Here is a 19387-nt window from a genome sequence, read left to right as displayed (position 1 = left end):
AATGCCTTTATAAGAAAATGGCTAATCAGTTCATAGGCTATTTTGGAGATGTATTAATAGGCCTAAACCCTTGGAGATTTATCCCAGTATTCAGCTGCTTTGATTCAAGTTAAACGTTCTCTCAGAGTTGGCACTGCAGATGCCAAAAGATAAAACATTTGAGGTTCTTTTGGATCTGGATTGAGCAGAGTGTGTGGTGTAAACAAGGTGGTCAGATTCTGTAATAATGGGCCATTTCCACTGCTGCGATTTCCACTGATGCTTGACCTAAAGCCTCGGACATTTGTGCGCTTTCCATGGCTGAGGCCAGAGCCAAACAAAACCTCTACTTTAACTCATTGAGACCAGATTGAAGATGTTTGGAGGGCTTTGGAGGTGGGACAGATTTGTAGCTGGAGCTGCATGGGCACAAGGGCCCCGGGTGTTTTGATGTGTTCCTGTGTGGACATGGGTTTAAGGCCCTCAGAACCATATTGAATTGGGTGATTTTAGCACCTTGTGGCCGAGGTTGGTAGCATATCAGGCAGATGAGTGAACTTGATGTTGAAGAGACTTGATGTCCAACAGTACGAGGCCTAGTAACAGCATGTATCAAATCATCGCCTATAGTTCTAGGATGTCTTTGAAGCTGCCATTATGATAAACGAGACAAAGTTGGAAACATTTAAGTGGATCACTCTTACATGTCTGTATTTACTTCAGTAACCTCAGGCATCTTATTACCCTCTAGAGGGAAACTGGGTAGCAGACACTCTGCGGTTGGCACAAAATGGCCGCCACAGTGAGCCTTGTGAGCTGGTAATGAGGCATGTAGAGCCGCAATGTCCTCCTGAGGGGCATTCAGTGTTGCTGGATTTGGATCCTGATCACGGCAGCTACCCAGTGGCTTGTCAGACACTTCATCTCAGATGGAATTAGCTCCCCGGGCCGCCACAAAATGGCCGGAGTGGGTGGGACACGTAAGACACAGTGTGGGCTGTGTGTGTGTGGAGGGTGGTCAGACGTTGTGCCAAGCGATGTGGCATGATGCCAGTCATTCTATTACTCTTCTCCTCTCTTTCTCTCTTCACCCGTTCCCCATCTTCCTTTACAGAATTCGACAGTTATCATATTGTTACATTTTGATGGAAAATAGAGTGGTCAGGGGTGCATGGCTGTCAGAGGGAAGTGTGTGTTTGTGTGTGTGCAAAACTTTTTGTGTTTGTGTGTGTGTGTGTGTGTGTGTGTGTGTGTGTGTGTGTGTGTGTGTGTGTGTGTGTGTGTGTGTGTGTGTGTGTGTGTGTGTGTGTGTGTGTGTGTGTGTGTGTGTGTGTGAGAGAGAGAGAGAGAGAGAGTGCAGTGCAGTGCAGTGCAATATATTGGTATTGTTTGTGTCAGAGGTTTTGAGTGGCATGAAGTGGGATGAAGACCTGAGGAGAGTCTGTCATTTTCTGTGGGTTTGGGTGTGCTTGTGTGTTGTGTGTGAGTATATCTGTGTGTGTGTCAAAGTGTGTGTGTGTGTGTCTGTAGCATCATCATTAGGTTGTAGGCAGCCCCAGTGTGTGGGGTGGTGGTTCGGTCGCCTCTGCAGCCCCTCTGAACCATTTAGTGGGAGAACAACTCTTGGATCCCGGCCTGCAGGTCTGGTGGTGCCCAGTGGGAGGCAGCGTAGCCCTGCAATCTCTATTGGGATTTATTCCTCTCCCATCGCCTGGCCCCATACACACCCCGCGGTTAGGAAGTAAGAAATGCACACACAGATGCACGCACACACACACTCTCACACACACACACACACACACACACACACACACACACACACACACACACACACACACACACACACACACACACACACACACACACACACACACACACACACACACACACACACACACACACACACACACACACACACACACACACACACACACACACCCTCACACACATACACACAGTCCCCCCCACAGTAAGGAAGTCATAACTGCACACTCTCTGTCCCTGTGGGAGTCGCCCAGGGGTCAAGAAAGGTGGGATTTAACAGACTCACTGATAGACATAGTGAGAGATAGAGAGACTGAACATTCAATTCAAGTGTCCTCTGTTATCCATGTTCCGCTGTTCTACTTCTCTCTGTATGTCGTTTATTATGACTTTCCTTCCTCCCTTTACTGTCCTTTAAAGTCTGATCATAGTTCCTTCATAGGAGACTTAGTGCCAAAACCATTATCAGGGAAATCATTTATCTATCTCTTTACATCTCTATCTCCATAACAGTTGATGATACCCTTTACTCTTTCAGTTCCTTTCCTCCATCTCATCTTCTACCTTCCTCTTCTCCAGTTCCTCTGCTTGACTCCTCAAGACTAAGGCGACACCAGGCTCCTTCCTCTACTGTTTTCATCACTCAGGAAGACCTTTGACCTTTAACCTAGTGTGACCCCTGATTGACCTTTGCCCTCATGAGGGGACCATCAGCTGAAGCCTTCCAGACAGTCCTCTAAGCAGCGATGATTGCATTTCTGCTTCGCTTGGCGAGATGGAAAAGTAATGTATTCATGAGTAATTCAACATTTCCTCTTTTCTCTTGCTCTCTCGTTCACACACCCCCCCCACACACACACACCACAACACATACACACTCTACAAATATCTTCTGATATATAATTGGTAAATCCACTGATTAACCAGCAGTATGAATTGTCCACAGAGCGCTAAAGTAATTATGTTTGTGTGCTGTGTTTTTTTTGTATTACTTATCTTTTTTCTCTACCTCTTAAAGCACATCTTTATAACCAAGCAATTCCAAAGCAATTTTCTCTGTGGGTGGAGAGTGTAATTTTCTATTCTGTGACACTGTGATGTGTTAGAAACTGGGAGTGGGTGCTAAAAGGCATGTGTAGAGAGTGTGTATGTGTGTTTGTGTGTGTGTCAGAGAGGGCACTGTTTAATGTCTCCCGAATATTGCTCTTGTGTTAGAACTATCGTCGTGGAAACCTGAGGGCATGAACCAGGAGAGCGTAACGCATGGCAACAGTCTTTATCTTTATATTAAAACATTTGCATAGCATTAGTGGTGTAGAATGCAGGAGAGACTCAACTCAGAGAGGTTGAGAGAGAGAGAGAGAGAAGTGGAGAGGAGAAAAGGAGGGATAGGAGATATTCAGTCTTTGGTATAGCCCGTGGCAAGGCCTTCTCTCAAGACAATTGTTTTGTTGTGTTCAAGTTTTGTATTTTTTACGCCATACAACAGACAAGTGACAGACAACAAGAAATATTTGTCATTAAATATTTGTCTATGTTTCAACCGTGTCAAAATGCAGACTGGTCCAGATAATCTGACGTGCTGTGTGAAGGCCTCGTGCTGGGTGGGTGGATTGGGTTTGTATCAGGTGAGCTAAAATATGGATGCCTTTTCCCATCAAGACATTGAGTCCAGCAGGCCTCTAATAACAAACCATTTACTACCCACTCACTCATGCATAGATACAACCATCTGGATGGAATAGGCTACTTTCCTCCATTCTTCACTACTTCAGCCTCTCTTAAAACACACAGGCCTACCTGGAGAGGTGACAAATACTCTAGAATTCCATCATCAAACTCGGAGGCGAAATTAAAATCACTTTTTTTTCCATCCAAGGAGCAGATCAATTTCCGCAGACTGGGTCGCGATATTTTGCGCAATTGGGCTTTCTCGTCTGAGAAGCGGCACCCTAACTGCTTCGCAGCGGGGCGCCCGCGGCAACTGCACGCCTCGCTGGAGAACAGTTACTTCTGCCGCACAGAGTTTATTTGCGCCTCGCTATGAGAATTGCCATCATTTACCCTAGTCTTACACCTCCCAAAAAGAAAAGAAATAGACAGGAGAGTGGATTGGGAGTAAGAATGAGAAAGGGAAAATGATTATTTTTGATACTGCTGGGAGATTAGGTGTGCCCAGTTTTGTCCTCTCCTTTGACAAAATTAACTGAATACATTTTGAATAATGTAGATATTTTTCGTATTTTGTTATGTATATTGTATGTTGTTCAAATGACAATTCGATTGCACTTGGATTTACTGTAGGTTCAAAAGGTTAACAAAAAGGTTAACAAAAAAGGTTAACAAAAAGTACAAATTCCCTATGTTGATGACCCAAACCCAATCCGTTTTCCACGTTGATTCTACGTCATCACATTTCATTTAGTTTAAATGACATGGAAACAACGTTGATTCATCCAGTTTTTGCCCAGTATGTATAGGCTATCAAGCAGATAAAAAATAATCAATAATTTCCAAATCTTTATCCCAGAGATCGCTTGTCCATTTCGATTTGATCCACAATTATATAGGCCTATATGCCTGATTATTAGGCTATACCAAGTTCAATGATTCATAGGCCTATACCCAGGCTGATATACCACATGCTCAACAGGCCTGACGATATTGCCACTATTGTCCTTTCCAAAATCGCCAGCTAGTGAAGTAGGCCTACCGGGGTCACCATAGATATGGATTCTATTTCTATCCGCGCGGTGCATCCATAACCGTCAATGTGGTTGGAACACAGGAACCGGTGAAACGTCTCATGTCCATTGGACCCATGGTGTATCTAAAAGGTGGCTTGGGGTTGGTTGTAATTTGCATTGGCTATGACTTTGGTCCTTGTTTGCCCACTTTTAAGTAACCCGACCTCAGTCTCTCCACCCCTTCTCTGTTTGTTTTGTTTTTACATCTAACCCCTTCTCTCAGAGAGAACCCCCCATATACGTCACGGACTGAGTCTGGTCCTAATTGATGCCATATCCATCCCTCCTTTCTTCTTCACTCTATCACGGGACGTTGGGGTTGTGTGACCGATAGGTTATGGAGCTAACCTAGTTAAGTTTGGAGATAAATAGTTAAGTTTTAACAAGGGTGTTGGACATTGAAAACGTATTTATTTCAGTTGGACAGTTTCCTAAGTAAGCACAATGGCTGGGCTCAAGGTAAGGAGGCATAACTTCAGTAAATGTTACCTCCATTTATGATTAAGCAATGTTCAGGTTATATATTATTGCGGAGATTTACTGTTATTTTTCATAAATTTTTCATTAATTGTTTTCTTCATTTTATATATATATTATTTTACATATAGTGAAGATAATAATTGTTATTCCAATGTCATTTGAACGTTTTACTTTATGGTGGATGGAGCTATCAATCGCACCAACAAATGTCAGAAATCTTACAATATGTAAGACTTAACTGTGTGTAGGCTATACATCTATAGGCTACTTTCGCTGTCAAGCGGTGCGCTGAAGGGGCGTTTCCTTCTACCCAATCATCGGGCTGGATTCAGCAGATGCTCAGATGTTGTGCCCAAGTCGCTTGTGGAACGCAGAGTTCTGGAGTGTCTTTTATCAATTAACGTCAGTTAACATTTATATAATCTATTATATTACCACTGTTTTGTTTACTGAGACTTTAGACATTATTCTCCCCTTCTCTCCATAAAGTAAAGTAGCATACTCCGCAAGAAATGTAGACTCACGTGTGCGCGCGCATTATTGGAAACAGCCCCGTGCGCTTTTTCAGACTCCGCGGTGACTCAGCACCATTTTTGGATTTGACCGCGAGCCACGTTCCCAGTGTAGCAGATAAAGATAGTAAGAGGGCTCGCCCTGTGGAGTTGCATGTCTATCAGAGTAGTCATGTATGTTTGCATTGTGTGACAAGTATGCAAACAGATGACACAAGTCGCACGACTCAACATTGACGCCAATCAAAGTTCTTATCAATGTTAAACCAAAAGCAAAAACACAGGTATACTGTCCCAATATCACCCAATATGTCTGTTTTAAAGACTAGGCCTATCACTGTCCAGCCAACTGTCTGTCCCCTAATTTGTTGATCTCTTCCAGTACCTGAGTGGGTTTGGGAATGAGTTCTCATCTGAAGACCCTTGCTGTCCAGGAGCCTTACCTGAAGGTCAGGTAACATTCCATAGATGGTTGGTTGCTTAGCAACAAAACCGACTTGTGCACAACTATCAGGCAAAACAGATGGGGTTGGCTTAGATTGTTGACAACGTGTAAACTATATTTAGACTCCAATGTTTATTGAAAAAATACACACATTTGCACACTGAGCATTAGTTGTCTCTCAAATAAATCAAATCAAATCAAATCACAAGTGTAAGGGGATAAAGAATATGTACATAAAGATATATGAATGGGTGATGGTACAGAGCGGCATAGGCAAGATACAGTAGATGGTATTGAGTGCAGTATATACATATGAGATGAGTATGTAAACAAAGTGGCATAGTTAAAGTGGCTAGTGATACATGTATTACATAAAGATGCAGTAGATGATATAGAGTACAGTATATACATATACATATGAGATGAATAATGTAGGGTATGTAAACATTATATTAGGTAGCATTGTTTAAAGTGGCTAGTGATATATTTTACATAATTTCCCATCAATTCCCATTATTAAAGTGGCTGGAGTTGAGTCAGTCTGTTGGCAGCAGCCACTCAATGTTAGTGGTGGCTGTTTAACAGTCTGATGGCCTTGAGATAGAAGCTGTTTTTCAGTCTCTCGGTCCCAGCTTTGATGCACCTGTACTGACCTCGCCTTCTGGATGATAGCGGGGTGAACAGGCAGTGGCTCGGGTGGTTGTTGTCCTTGATGATCTTTATGTCCTTCCTGTGACATCGGGTGGTGTAGGTGTCCTGGAGGGCAGGTAGTTTGCCCCCGGTGATGCGTTGTGCAGACCTCACTACCTTCTGGAGAGCCTTACGGTTGTGGGCGGAGCAGTTGGCGTACCAGGCGGTGATACAGCCCGACTGGATGCTTTCGATTGTGCATCTGTAGAAGTTTGTGAGTGCTTTTGGTGACAAGCCAAATTTCTTCAGCCTCCTGAGGTTGAAGAGGCGCTGCTGCGCCTTCTTCACGATGCTGTCTGTGTGGGTGGACCAAATCAGTTTGTTTGTGATGTGTACGCCGAGGAACTTAAAACTTACTACCCTCTCCACTACTGTTCCATCAATGTGGATAGGGGGGTGTTCCCTCTGCTGTTTCCTGAAGTCCACAATCATCTCCTTAGTTTTGTTGACGTTGAGTGTGAGGTTATTTTCCTGACACCACACTCCGAGGACCCTCACCTCCTCCCTGTAGGCCGTCTCGTCGTTGTTGGTAATCAAGCCTATCACTGTTGGGTCGTCCGCAAACGTGATGATTGAGTTGGAGGCGTGCGTGGCCACGCAGTCGTGGGTGAACAGGGAGTACAGGAGAGGGCTCAGAACGCACCCTTGTGGCACCCCAGTGTTGAGGATCAGCGGGGTGGAAATGTTGTTGCCTACCCTCACCACCTGGGGGCGGCCCGTCAGGAAGTCCAGTACCCAGTTGCACAGGGCAGGGTCGAGACCCAGGATCTTTGCAACTCCGTCTAGAAGGCCAGCATCCCGGAGTCGCCTATTCACTGTTGACGTTGAGACTGACCCTAACCCTAACCCTACTATTTAATGAAGCTGCCAGTTGAGGACTTGCGGGACATCTGTTTCTCAAACTAGACACTCTAATGTACTTTACCTCTTGCTCAGTTGTGCACTGGGGCCTCCCACTCACCCGAGTGCCGTAGACTGGTCTTCCCTGGCTGTCTGACCCTGCAGGGAAATCTGTCACCATCTGATCCTGCTAAGACATGATGAGCACAGTGTTGTGTACTGATTGTGCACCATGACAGTGAAGCCTGTAGAGCTGTTTATACCGTGTCAGTGTGAAAAGTAAGACATTAGCTAGGGAAACTGACAGATCAACAACGTTACATTGCTATACTGACTAATAAAAACTTGCATTGCGCGGTAAAAAGGTCAGAATATCAGTCTTCAATCGTTTGGCTGCTGCTTTCATTGTTTGATTCAGGTCTAGTGTGATTGAAGCAAAAATAATAGCTAACGTTAGTGAGCTAGCTAGCTAGTTACAGTTAGCCAACTAATGGTACAATGGTACGTCGTCACATTTACTTCTGTTGAAACAGGACAAAACAAAGGCTACAAAACATTTCCATACACACAAGAGTTGTTTGATACTGCTAAATGACAGATAGCTAGAGGCTAGCTAGAGCTGAACTGACTGTGGTAGCTACTAACTAGCTAACTAAACTAGCAGCTAGAAGTTCATTCACTTCTCTGGAGAGGCGATGAAACATTATCTAACGTAACATGTCAGTTACAATACTAGCTCAGTGCTGGGAATAAATACATTGTTTTTATATCAAACAGCAGTTAACTTGCCAGCTAGATCAGTCAACTAAAGAGTAGCCATTTTTTGCTCTGCTTGCTTTTACGTCTCAGAGAAAAAGCGCAACAAACACAGACAGCAGCTGCCTCTGTTCATCTCTCCCGTGCTGGTCCTATACACCAGCATTTTAGATGCTTTCCCTCCACACAGCTAGCCTGTCCACATGCTCTGTGATGTCCATGCGGTTCTAAATCCAGCCGTCTAAAACCGGAAAATAGCATACCCAACCGCTCTGAGGAATCTGCATGGTCCTAAAGCACACCAGTGACTCATTTTGTATCACAATGCAATAATACAACTGGGAGAGGGGGGAACAAAACACAATTTTAGAATGTGGGGGGGTCATGTCCCCCTCGTCCCCAGTGAAAGTTGTGCCCCAAGAAACAAATACTTAGCGTCCTGTGGAAGTAAAAAGGTTTACGAATTACTTTTTGGAGGGGTTACTGTCAAAATAATGTATTAAATAACAAAAATAATAGACATTGATGACAGGCGCATGGGCCCCAAGAGCTCATAAGCAGGGGGCTGCGGGGGTGTCCGGTATACCAGTGTACGTTACTCCCCTCTAGGATGTTAAACCCAGCTCTGTTGTCTCAGCAGAACAACCCTCAGGTGTGTCCCTACGGCCTCTACGCTGAACAACTCTCCGGCTACGCTTTCACCTGCACACAGCCAACCAATAAGATGAGGTATATCCTAGTTATTGACAGAAACTTCTCCTTCATCGCTCAGATTGAATAAATAATGGTGTAATACATTGGCCTACACAGAAGTCTCATTTACACCTGGGGCTAATATGTGAGTTTCATGATCTGATCAATAAGATCTAAACACTGTGGCTGCGTTTACACAGGCAGCCCAATTCTGATCTTTTGCTACTAATTGGTCTTTTGATACAGCCTATCTGATCAAGGTTTGTCATGTCTACACATTGTATTAAAATATGTCTCATCCATCCACTGTGTCAGCATGAGACGATATTAGCTGGTGCCTCCTTGTATGCAAATTATTTAACAGATATTCGGAATGTATTTATTTTAAGACAATTATTGGTGCCATAAGTCAATGGTACTGCCTGTCAATGATTTTAGAGACCAGTATAATGAGGATTTAAATAGTTTGATCATCCAGATCTGTTTATACCTGATTGATATCTAGACACAATGTGTGCCTGGCTACCTCTAGAGGTGGTCAGAACAATCAAATCAAAATGTGTCTTTTAATCATCGACACTTATCTAAAAATGTTGGCACAATCAGAACGTGGACAGAGGGCGCATGTTAACACTAGGTATAGGGCAGCAGGTAGCCTAGCAGTTAAGAGCATTGGGCTAGTAACCAGGGTTGGGTAGTTTACTTTCTAAATGTAATCCGTTACAGTTACTAGTTACCTGTCCAAAATTGTCATTAGTAACGTAACTTTTGGAGTACCCAAACTCAGTAACGTAATCTGATTACTTTTAGTTACTTTTTGATTACTTTCCTCTTAAGAGGCATTAGAATAAGACAAAAATACAATCCAGCAAAGGCATTTGGTTTGTCATGATAGTGGTCTCTGAACAAATGTAAACCTGCGCCTTTTTTAAATTCTGAATTAAATGCCATTGGAAATACAGAAAGATGCCATAATGTAATCCAATAATCTAATTACAAAATGTTTGCTTGTAACATAACTGATTACATTTATAGTTTTTTTTGTACATGTAATCAGTTACTCCACAACCCTGACAGTAACCGAAAGGTCGCTAGTTTGAATCCCAGAGTCAACTAGGTGAAAAAAACATGTCCATGTGCCCTTGAGAAAGGCACTTAACCCTCATTGCCCCTGAAAATAGCTCTGTATAAGAGCTTCTGCTAAATGACTAAAATGTAAAAATGTAATAAACAGGACTTTTTTCATACACTTAATCATGCACATACACAGATATTATCTCTCTCTTTCCTAACTCCATTTCCTTGTTTCCCAGTTGGTTCTACCGTATCCTGCCGTTTGTCCGTCACAAGCTGTACACCGCAATGCACTGTGGGATCCTAACAGAGAAGTGGGATGAAGTGGAACCTGACCCTAACCAGGTAGAGAGGTAGAGCGAGAGAGAAATTTAATGGACAGGGTTTGGAAAGTGAGACAATGGAGAGAATTAGAGTGCGAGATTAGGCGGAAGAAACAGAAATTTGGTTTTGATTTTTTTTCTCACTGTTAGCTGCAATTGCTGCCATTCAGCATCTCCAAATCCATTAAACCCTCTGGCTTTCCATGATAGCGATTAGCTGTTTCTGGTACAGCCTATCTTCTTTCCTGGGTCTAATTGGTTCTCCCATCTGTCAATCATAGGGTCTGCACACCCTATGTGGAGCAGGAGACACTAAGTCCCACAACAGGATCGGCATCCACATGTTCACCTGCAACACCTCCATGGTTGACAGGTGTGTGTGTGTCTCCATTGTATGATACATACAGTACTACATACACAATTTGATCTCTCTCATCTTTGATCTTCACAACTCTATGCCCAATATCAAGTTTTTAATAAAGTAGTCTCTGCTTTTCAGTTGTTTCAACAACTCAGACGGAGACTTTCTCATTTGTCAGTCAAATATGCCTTTGGTTTTTGAAGTATACATAAACACAATATAACATAAGCAGTCTTATATACTCTCCCACTTTCCTCCCTCTTGCAGTGCCCCAGCAGGGGGAGATTGTGATCACTACAGAGTTTGGGAATTTGATGGTGGAACCCAACGAGATCTGCGTCATCCAGGTGAGATGGCAACACCTTTCAACCTTTCAATCCCAGCTGTTCCTTTTACCTGTGTCAAGACTCACCAGATTCCTCTAACCTTTTTCTCTCTCTCATCACCTGACTCTCTTACCCATCCTCCTCACCTTTCCATTACCTCACCTGCATGTTCCCTGTGTGTTGCAGAAAGAAATGCATTTCAGTGTGGATGTGTTCGGGGAGACCAGAGGCTACGTGTTGGAGGTGTACCGACCTGGGACCCATAGGTGTGTGTGACAACCGTTCACCCCTCCACGTGTCAATGCCTTGTCAACTCTCTGACTCCGGTAGCATGATATGACGACTGCAAGGTAGCCACAGGCTACACTGTCATCAACAAGTACCAGGGCAAGCTCTTCTCCAGCCAACAGGTGTGTGTGTGTGAGGACGTGCTTGCTTATTTCTGCTATGTGCGTGAGTAAAAACGTGTGTGTCTTTGGGTGCATGTTCTTGCACAAACATGACAATATACAGCATTATAATTCACGATAGTAGCTTGTAATAATGTATACATGGGACACCACTATTTTAGCGTTTAGCTAGCCATCCCAACACTGAGGCATAAATTCAATCAGATCAAGCGTTAACCGGCGATAGCCGACACCCGCATAGCTGATGTTTTGGCAATGACGGAGGTGGAACTGTGTTGGAGCTGTCAAATCGCTAAGCAGCTGCTCTTGTGATCATTGCCATGAAGCCACGCCCACCCCACTCGCATTAGAAGTTCAGAACAAGAAAGTGTAGGCTATATAGAAATAATGAGGATTTCTATCAGTCAGGTGTAGATTACATCTCACATTTCAGTGTTACAACTTGTCAACAAGGCTGCATGGGATTTCTCTTAATGCGACAGCCAATGGCAACGTCTGCTTTAGGCATAATACCTGGAGCTGCTTGTGGATTTGACAGCTCTAACACAGTTTCACCATTGACTCCATGCAAACATCAGCTATGCGGATGTCGGCTAAAGGGGATCTGATTGAATCGGGCCCTGAGAAAAGTTGTACAGACTATTAAAGTGAGGCCTATTAGCTGTGAGTTAATACAGAACAGCTATTGGGTTCTATTAGCAGTTAGCTGTGAGTTAATACAGAACAGCTATTGGGTTCTATTAGCAGTTAGCTGTGAGTTAATACAGAACAGCTATTGGGTTCTATTCGCTGTTAGCTGTGAGTTAATACAGAACAACTATTGGGTTCTATTAGCAGTTAGCTGTGAGTTAATACAGAACAGCTATTGGGTTCTATTAGCTGAGAGTTAATACAGAACAGCTATTGGGTTCTATTAGCAGTTAGCTGTGAGTTAATATAGAACAGCTATTGGGTTCTATTAGCTGTTAGCTGCGAGTTAATACAGAACAGCTATTGGGTTCTATTAGCTGTTAGCTGTGAGTTAATACAGAACAACTATTGGGTTCTATTAGCAGTTAGCTGTGAGTTAATACAGAACAGCTATTGGGTTCTATTAGCAGTTAGCTGTGAGTTAATACAGAACAGCTATTGGGTTCTATTAGCTGTTAGCTGCGAGTTAATACAGACCAGCTATTGGGTTCTATTAGCTGTTAGCTGTGAGTTAATACAGAACAGATATTGGGTTCTATTAGCTGTGAGTTAATACAGAACAGCTATTGGGTTCTATTAGCTGTTAGCTGTGAGTTAATACAGAACAGCTATTGGGTTCTATTAGCAGTTAGCTGTGAGTTAATACAGAACAGCTATTGGGTTCTATTAGCTGTTAGCTGCGAGTTAATACAGAACAGCTATTGGGTTCTATTAGCTGTGAGTTAATACAGAACAGCTATTGGGTTCTATTAGCTGTTAGCTGTGAGTTAATACAGAACAGCTATCGGGTTCTATTAGCAGTTAGCTGTGAGTTAATACAGAACAGCTATTGGGTTCTATTAGCTGTTAGCTGCGAGTTAATACAGAACAGCTATTGGGTTCTATTAGCTGTGAGTTAATACAGAACAGCTATTGGGTTCTATTAGCAGTTAGCTGTGAGTTAATACAGAACAGCTATTGGGTTCTATTAGCTGTGAGTTAATACAGAACAGCTATTGGGTTCTATTAGCTGTTAGCTGCGAGTTAATACAGAACAGCTATTGGGTTTAATTAGCTGTGAGTTAATACAGAACAGCTATTGGGTTCTATTAGCAGTTAGCTGTGAGTTAATACAGAACAGCTATTGGGTTCTATTAGCTGTGAGTTAATACAGAACAGCTATTGGGTTCTATTAGCTGTTAGCTGCGAGTTAATACAGAACAGCTATTGGGTTCTATTAGCTGTTAGCTGTGAGTTAATACAGAACAACTATTGGGTTCTATTAGCAGTTAGCTGTGAGTTAATACAGAACAGCTATTGGGTTCTATTAGCAGTTAGCTGTGAGTTAATACAGAACAGCTATTGGGTTCTATTAGCAGTTAGCTGTTGTGGTCCTTCTGTGGCTCAGTTGGTAGAGCATGGCGCTTGTAACGCCAGGGTAGTGGGTTCGATTCCCGGGACCACCCATACGTAGAATGTATGCACACATGACTGTAAGTCGCTTTGGATAAAAGCGTCAGCTAAATGGCATATATTATTATTATATTATATATTAGCTGTGAGTTAATACAGAACAGCTATTGGGTTCTATTAGCTGTGAGTTAATACAGAACAGCTATTGGGTTCTATTAGCAGTTAGCTGTGAGTTAATACAGAACAGCTATTGGGTTCTATTAGCTGTTAGCTGTGAGTTAATACAGAACAGCTATTGGGTTCTATTAGCTGTGAGTTAATACAGAACAGCTATTGGGTTCTATTAGCTGTTAGCTGTGAGTTAATACAGAACAGCTATTGGGTTCTATTAGCAGTTAGCTGTGAGTTAATACAGAACAGCTATTGGGTTCTATTAGCTGTGAGTTAATACAGAACAGCTATTGGGTTCTATTAGCTGTTAGCTGCGAGTTAATACAGAACAGCTATTGGGTTCTATTAGCTGTGAGTTAATACAGAACAGCTATTGGGTTCTATTAGCAGTTAGCTGTGAGTTAATACAGAACAGCTATTGGGTTCTATTAGCTGTGAGTTAATACAGAACAGCTATTGGGTTCTATTAGCTGTTAGCTGCGAGTTAATACAGAACAGCTATTGGGTTTAATTAGCTGTGAGTTAATACAGAACAGCTATTGGGTTCTATTAGCAGTTAGCTGTGAGTTAATACAGAACAGCTATTGGGTTCTATTAGCTGTGAGTTAATACAGAACAGCTATTGGGTTCTATTAGCTGTTAGCTGCGAGTTAATACAGAACAGCTATTGGGTTTAATTAGCTGTGAGTTAATACAGAACAGCTATTGGGTTCTATTAGCTGTTAGCTGTGAGTTAATACAGAACAGCTATTGGGTTCTATTAGCTGTGAGTTAATACAGAACAGCTATTGGGTTCTATTAGCAGTTAGCTGTGAGTTAATACAGAACAGCTATTGGGTTCTATTAGCTGTGAGTTAATACAGAACAGCTATTGGGTTCTATTAGCAGTTAGCTGTGAGTTAATACAGAACAGCTATTGGGTTCTATTAGCTGTTAGCTGTGAGTTAATACAGAACAACTATTGGGTTCTATTAGCAGTTAGCTGTGAGTTAATACAGAACAGCTATTGGGTTCTATTAGCTGTGAGTTAATACAGAACGGCTATTGGGTTCTATTAGCAGTTAGCTGTGAGTTAATATAGAACAGCTATTGGGTTCTATTAGCTGTTAGCTGCAAGTTAATACAGAACAGCTATTGGGTTCTATTAGCTGTTAGCTGCAAGTTAATACAGAACAGCTATTGGGTTCTATTAGCTGTTAGCTGTGAGTTAATACAGAACAGCTATTGGGTTCTATTAGCAGTTAGCTGTGAGTTAATACAGAACAGCTATTGGGTTCTATGAGCAGTTAGCTGTGAGTTAATACAGAACAGCTATTGGGTTCTATTAGCTGTTAGCTGCGAGTTAATACAGAACAGCTATTGGGTTCTATTAGCTGTTAGCTGTGAGTTAATACAGAACAACTATTGGGTTCTATTAGCAGTTAGCTGTGAGTTAATACAGAACAGCTATTGGGTTCTATTAGCAGTTAGCTGTGAGTTAATACAGAACAGCTATTGGGTTATATTAGCAGTCAGCTGTGAGTTAATATAGAACAGCTATTGGGTTCTATTAGCAGTTAGCTGTGAGTTAATACAGAACAGCTATTTGGTTATATTAGCAGTTAGCTGTGAGTTAATATAGAACAGCTATTGGGTTCTATTAGCAGTTAGCTGTGAGTTAATATAGAACAGCTATTGGGTTATATTAGCAGTTAACTGTGAGTTAATACAGAATAGCTATTGGGTTCTATTAGCAGTAAGCTGTGAGTTAATACAGAACAGCTATTAGGTTCTATTAGCATTTAGCTGAGAGTTTATACAGAACAGCTATTGGGTTCTATTAGCAGTTAGCTGTGAGTTAATACAGAACAGATATTGGGTTCTATTAGCAGTTAGCTGTGAGTTAATACAGAACAGCTATTGGGTTCTATGAGCAGTTAGCTGTGAGTTAATACAGAACAGCTATTGGGTTCTATTAGCAGTTAGCTGTGAGTTAATACAGAACAGCTATTGGGTTCTATGAGCAGTTAGCTGTGAGTTAATACAGAACAGCTATTGGGTTCTATTAGCTGTTAGCTGCGAGTTAATACAGAACAGCTATTGGGTTCTATTAGCTGTTAGCTGTGAGTTAATACAGAACAACTATTGGGTTCTATTAGCAGTTAGCTGTGAGTTAATACAGAACAGCTATTGGGTTCTATTAGCAGTTAGCTGTGAGTTAATACAGAACAGCTATTGGGTTATATTAGCAGTCAGCTGTGAGTTAATATAGAACAGCTATTGGGTTCTATTAGCAGTTAGCTGTGAGTTAATACAGAACAGCTATTTGGTTATATTAGCAGTTAGCTGTGAGTTAATATAGAACAGCTATTGGGTTCTATTAGCAGTTAGCTGTGAGTTAATATAGAACAGCTATTGGGTTATATTAGCAGTTAACTGTGAGTTAATACAGAATAGCTATTGGGTTCTATTAGCAGTAAGCTGTGAGTTAATACAGAACAGCTATTAGGTTCTATTAGCATTTAGCTGAGAGTTTATACAGAACAGCTATTGGGTTCTATTAGCAGTTAGCTGTGAGTTAATACAGAACAGATATTGGGTTCTATTAGCAGTTAGCTGTGAGTTAATACAGAACAGCTATTGGGTTCTATTAGCAGTTAGCTGTGAGTTAATACAGAACAGATATTGGGTTCTATTAGCAGTTAGCTGTGAGTTAATACAGAACAGCTATTGGGTTCTATTAGCAGTTAGCTGTGAGTTAATACAGAACATTGAACTGCCATCCCCAATGATTTAACGTGAAACGCCTGACTGTTCTTCTCAGCAGCAGGCTCCGGTCTCGTCTCCCTTACCAGCCTTAATCACTAATAATTAGTTAGCTCGTCCAGGAGTTCCCGCCAGATACCTGCCTGTCCTTTCAGAAGGGGAGAAAACCTTGCTTGAGTTAAGCACTAATTTCAGCATATTTCACTGGGGAATGATTTCCCGCCCTGCTCTGAACGCATCCTGTCGAGCAGGTAATTGGATCGACTCATTTTGTCTGACAGTAGGAGATTTTAAGGAGACAGGGCGAAAGGATGTGTGTGTGTGTGTGTGTGTGAGGGAGGTAACTGTGGAAATACCTGTGTTAGAGGGAATATTTGCATGGTGTATACACCGGACCCTTCTTTCTTTCGTTAACCTCTCTCCATCCAACCCTCTCTTTCTCTCTTGTCTCCCTCTCTGGGTTCGGACCAGGTGTTGGGGCTTGCTCTTTCCCCCCACCTAACCTGAGACTGCAAGGAGTGCGTGTGTGTCACACACAGATTGGAAGTGGAGTGGGTGGGGCAGATTCCATCTCTGCTGCGTCTCATCCTGCTGTTTGGTCCTCCTGCAGAGAGATGAAATTGCTCAAATTAACTTATTATTTGCTTGACTGGGCCAATATGTTTTTGTTTTGTGTGTGTCTGTGTGTGTGTGTTTTCTTGTGCTACGTTTTTAATCGAGTCTGCCAGAGTTATCACAGGAACTGTAATGCCCAAGAGATTACCTGCCTTGGGGTCCTCAGACCCCCTGGGTGCATGGTGACTGTGTGTGTGTGTGTTTGTACTGTATGCAAGTGTGCTAGTATGTGTTTTATGGTGTATGTCTGTGGGAGTAGGAGGAATATCTGTGTGTGAGAATGTGTGTGTGCTTGCGCTTGCGCACATATGACAAGGTACATGGGTCAGCCCTGAAGACAGCTTGAGCTGTAATGAATTATATTGATTTTAGAGGTACCATTGAATGTCTCTTTCACAGTGACATTATCAGAACAGCACTGCTATATAAAATTGCTCTGGTTTTAACAATCAAGATGAAGAAATATCTCTACACCGTCTCCCTCTCCCCCCTCTCCCCGAGCGCTGAAAGTTTGGGAAAGTTTGATTGTGAAGCCAATTACGGCATAATACCTGCTGGAGCTGAGGATCACAAAGAACGGGGTAAATATAAAAAAAGAGCAGAGAATGAAAAGAGGTACATTGTGTTTTAAATCAGCCCTTATCCTCCCCCTGAGTTTGTTTTTCTTTTTTTCATGCAGTTTTTACGGCTGTTTTTTCAATTCTGAATATCAAGGGCCCTCTTACCTAAAATGAACATTGGCTTGAGGTAAGGCTATATCTCAAGTTCAAAGGTGCGGTAGACCAAGCGGTGCTGCTGCGGTCCCTGCTATACATTTGTTTATTATTCTGTTTCTTCTTGTGTATATATTTGTAGGATTTCTCTCCCTTTAACCTGGTGACCTGGCATGGGAACTACACACCGAACAAATACAACCTGGAGAACTTCATGGTAATCAAGTGTGGCCTTCGATCATGCAGTGAGAACCTCACACACAGGCAAAAAGTCAGAGGTCCCTCCCCTCTGACCTTCTCCTCCAATGGGTTTTGAGAAGGTGACAAGGAGAGGATGCCAGGAGTATGGAATTTAGATCTTCCCACAAATACTTATCCTTCCTCTCCTCCATCTCTGCACCAGGATCCTTCCATCTTCACGGTGTTGACGGCCAAGTCCACATGTCCAGGAGTCACCATCGCTGACTTTGTCATCTTCCCCCCGCGCTGGGGTGTGGCTGACCACACCTTTAGACCCCCCTACTACCACAGTATAATAAACACACTAACCCTCAGAGATAGCTACTCCCTCTCACAAATAGCTACTTCTTATGCTTGTCTTTAGTTCTGTTACTGACACCTTTGTTCGTTCTAGCATGCCCCTCTAGTGACTACCTTTCCCCTGTCACTAGTCCCTTTGTGTGTTTGTGTTATGTCAGAGCACCCCCTGTCTGTGTTCCAGGGAACTGTATGAGTGAGTTCATGGGGCTGATTAAGAGCCAATAAGAGGCCAAGGAGGAGGGCTTCCAGCATGATGACCCCTCACGGCCCTGACGGAGACTACTTCGAGAAGAACAGCACCACTCCCCTCAAACGAGAGGGTGACCGAGGGGTCCATGGTAACACACACGATGTAATCACAATTATCGAACAGCTGTACATAGTGGGACATCCAGTAACATCCCTCTTCATGTTTGAGTAGTCGTTCAGCATGGAGGTAACTAAGTGGGGCCTAGAGACGTGTTAGAGGCTGGACAAGAGCTACTGACAGCCACTCCGCAAACACTTTGACCCCAACTGGAGGCCCAGCAAACAGTAGAGCAGAGGCAGAACAGTCATTACTTCCCCTAGATCACCAGAAAATCCTCTAGGATTTAATGTAACACGACAACACTGTGGCTCAATACATTTAATACAATGGCATTGTTGAACACCCATTTTTGAATGGCTTGAAGGGCATTCTAGAGCTTGCATTATTTCCCTATAAAGCACAGTAGCAGGGTAAATTAGCATGGTAGAATTCAATGGTTCTAGTTCATTCTTACATGTTCTATGTATGAGCTGCTTTTGAAAGCAGAAGTCGAATTGAAGACATTGCCATTGTTGAATTCTATTTTCATAATAGTGAGCTAGGACTGATGGTTTAGTTAGCTAAACTAGCAAGTCTGTTTGGTTACCAAGGCAACTAATGTAGCTATCCAGTAAACTTGCTACCTACTTCCGTAGGTCAGTGGATGTTCCAACTGTAAAATAATGCATCTACGTGGAAGGTTGTCACTCCGCTGTCACGCCGTGGAACACACCTTCAACGTCGTTCATTCCTTTTCCTTAGAACGAATAGCCTCTTGTTGATTATCCCTCAGATATCACTCACAGCGTAATATTGAGTGCTTGGTTAATTT

At 42.6% G+C, this 19387-nt stretch overlaps 1 protein-coding gene across 1 annotated transcript; it reads left to right on the top strand.

The window, feature by feature from the left end:
• The first annotated feature begins 4934 nt into the window (after positions 1-4934).
• Positions 4935-19383, top strand: LOC118361169 (homogentisate 1,2-dioxygenase). Its single transcript, XM_035740921.2, is given in 15 exon segments — positions 4935-4949; positions 5865-5936; positions 8854-8942; positions 10220-10325; positions 10585-10676; positions 10803-10837; positions 10932-11011; positions 11177-11303; positions 11306-11400; positions 17869-17954; positions 17956-17971; positions 18130-18256; positions 18448-18514; positions 18516-18586; positions 18650-19383. Coding segments are annotated over 15 exon segments (1233 nt in total). The 3' UTR covers positions 18805-19383.
• Positions 19384-19387: the final 4 nt, after the last annotated feature.

Source organism: Oncorhynchus keta, chromosome 28 (assembly GCF_023373465.1).
Source record: "Oncorhynchus keta strain PuntledgeMale-10-30-2019 chromosome 28, Oket_V2, whole genome shotgun sequence".
NCBI classification, from domain to species: domain Eukaryota; kingdom Metazoa; phylum Chordata; class Actinopteri; order Salmoniformes; family Salmonidae; genus Oncorhynchus; species Oncorhynchus keta.
The sequence above is the reverse complement of the archived record's forward strand: the minus strand, read 5'-3'. Positions and strand labels throughout refer to the sequence as shown.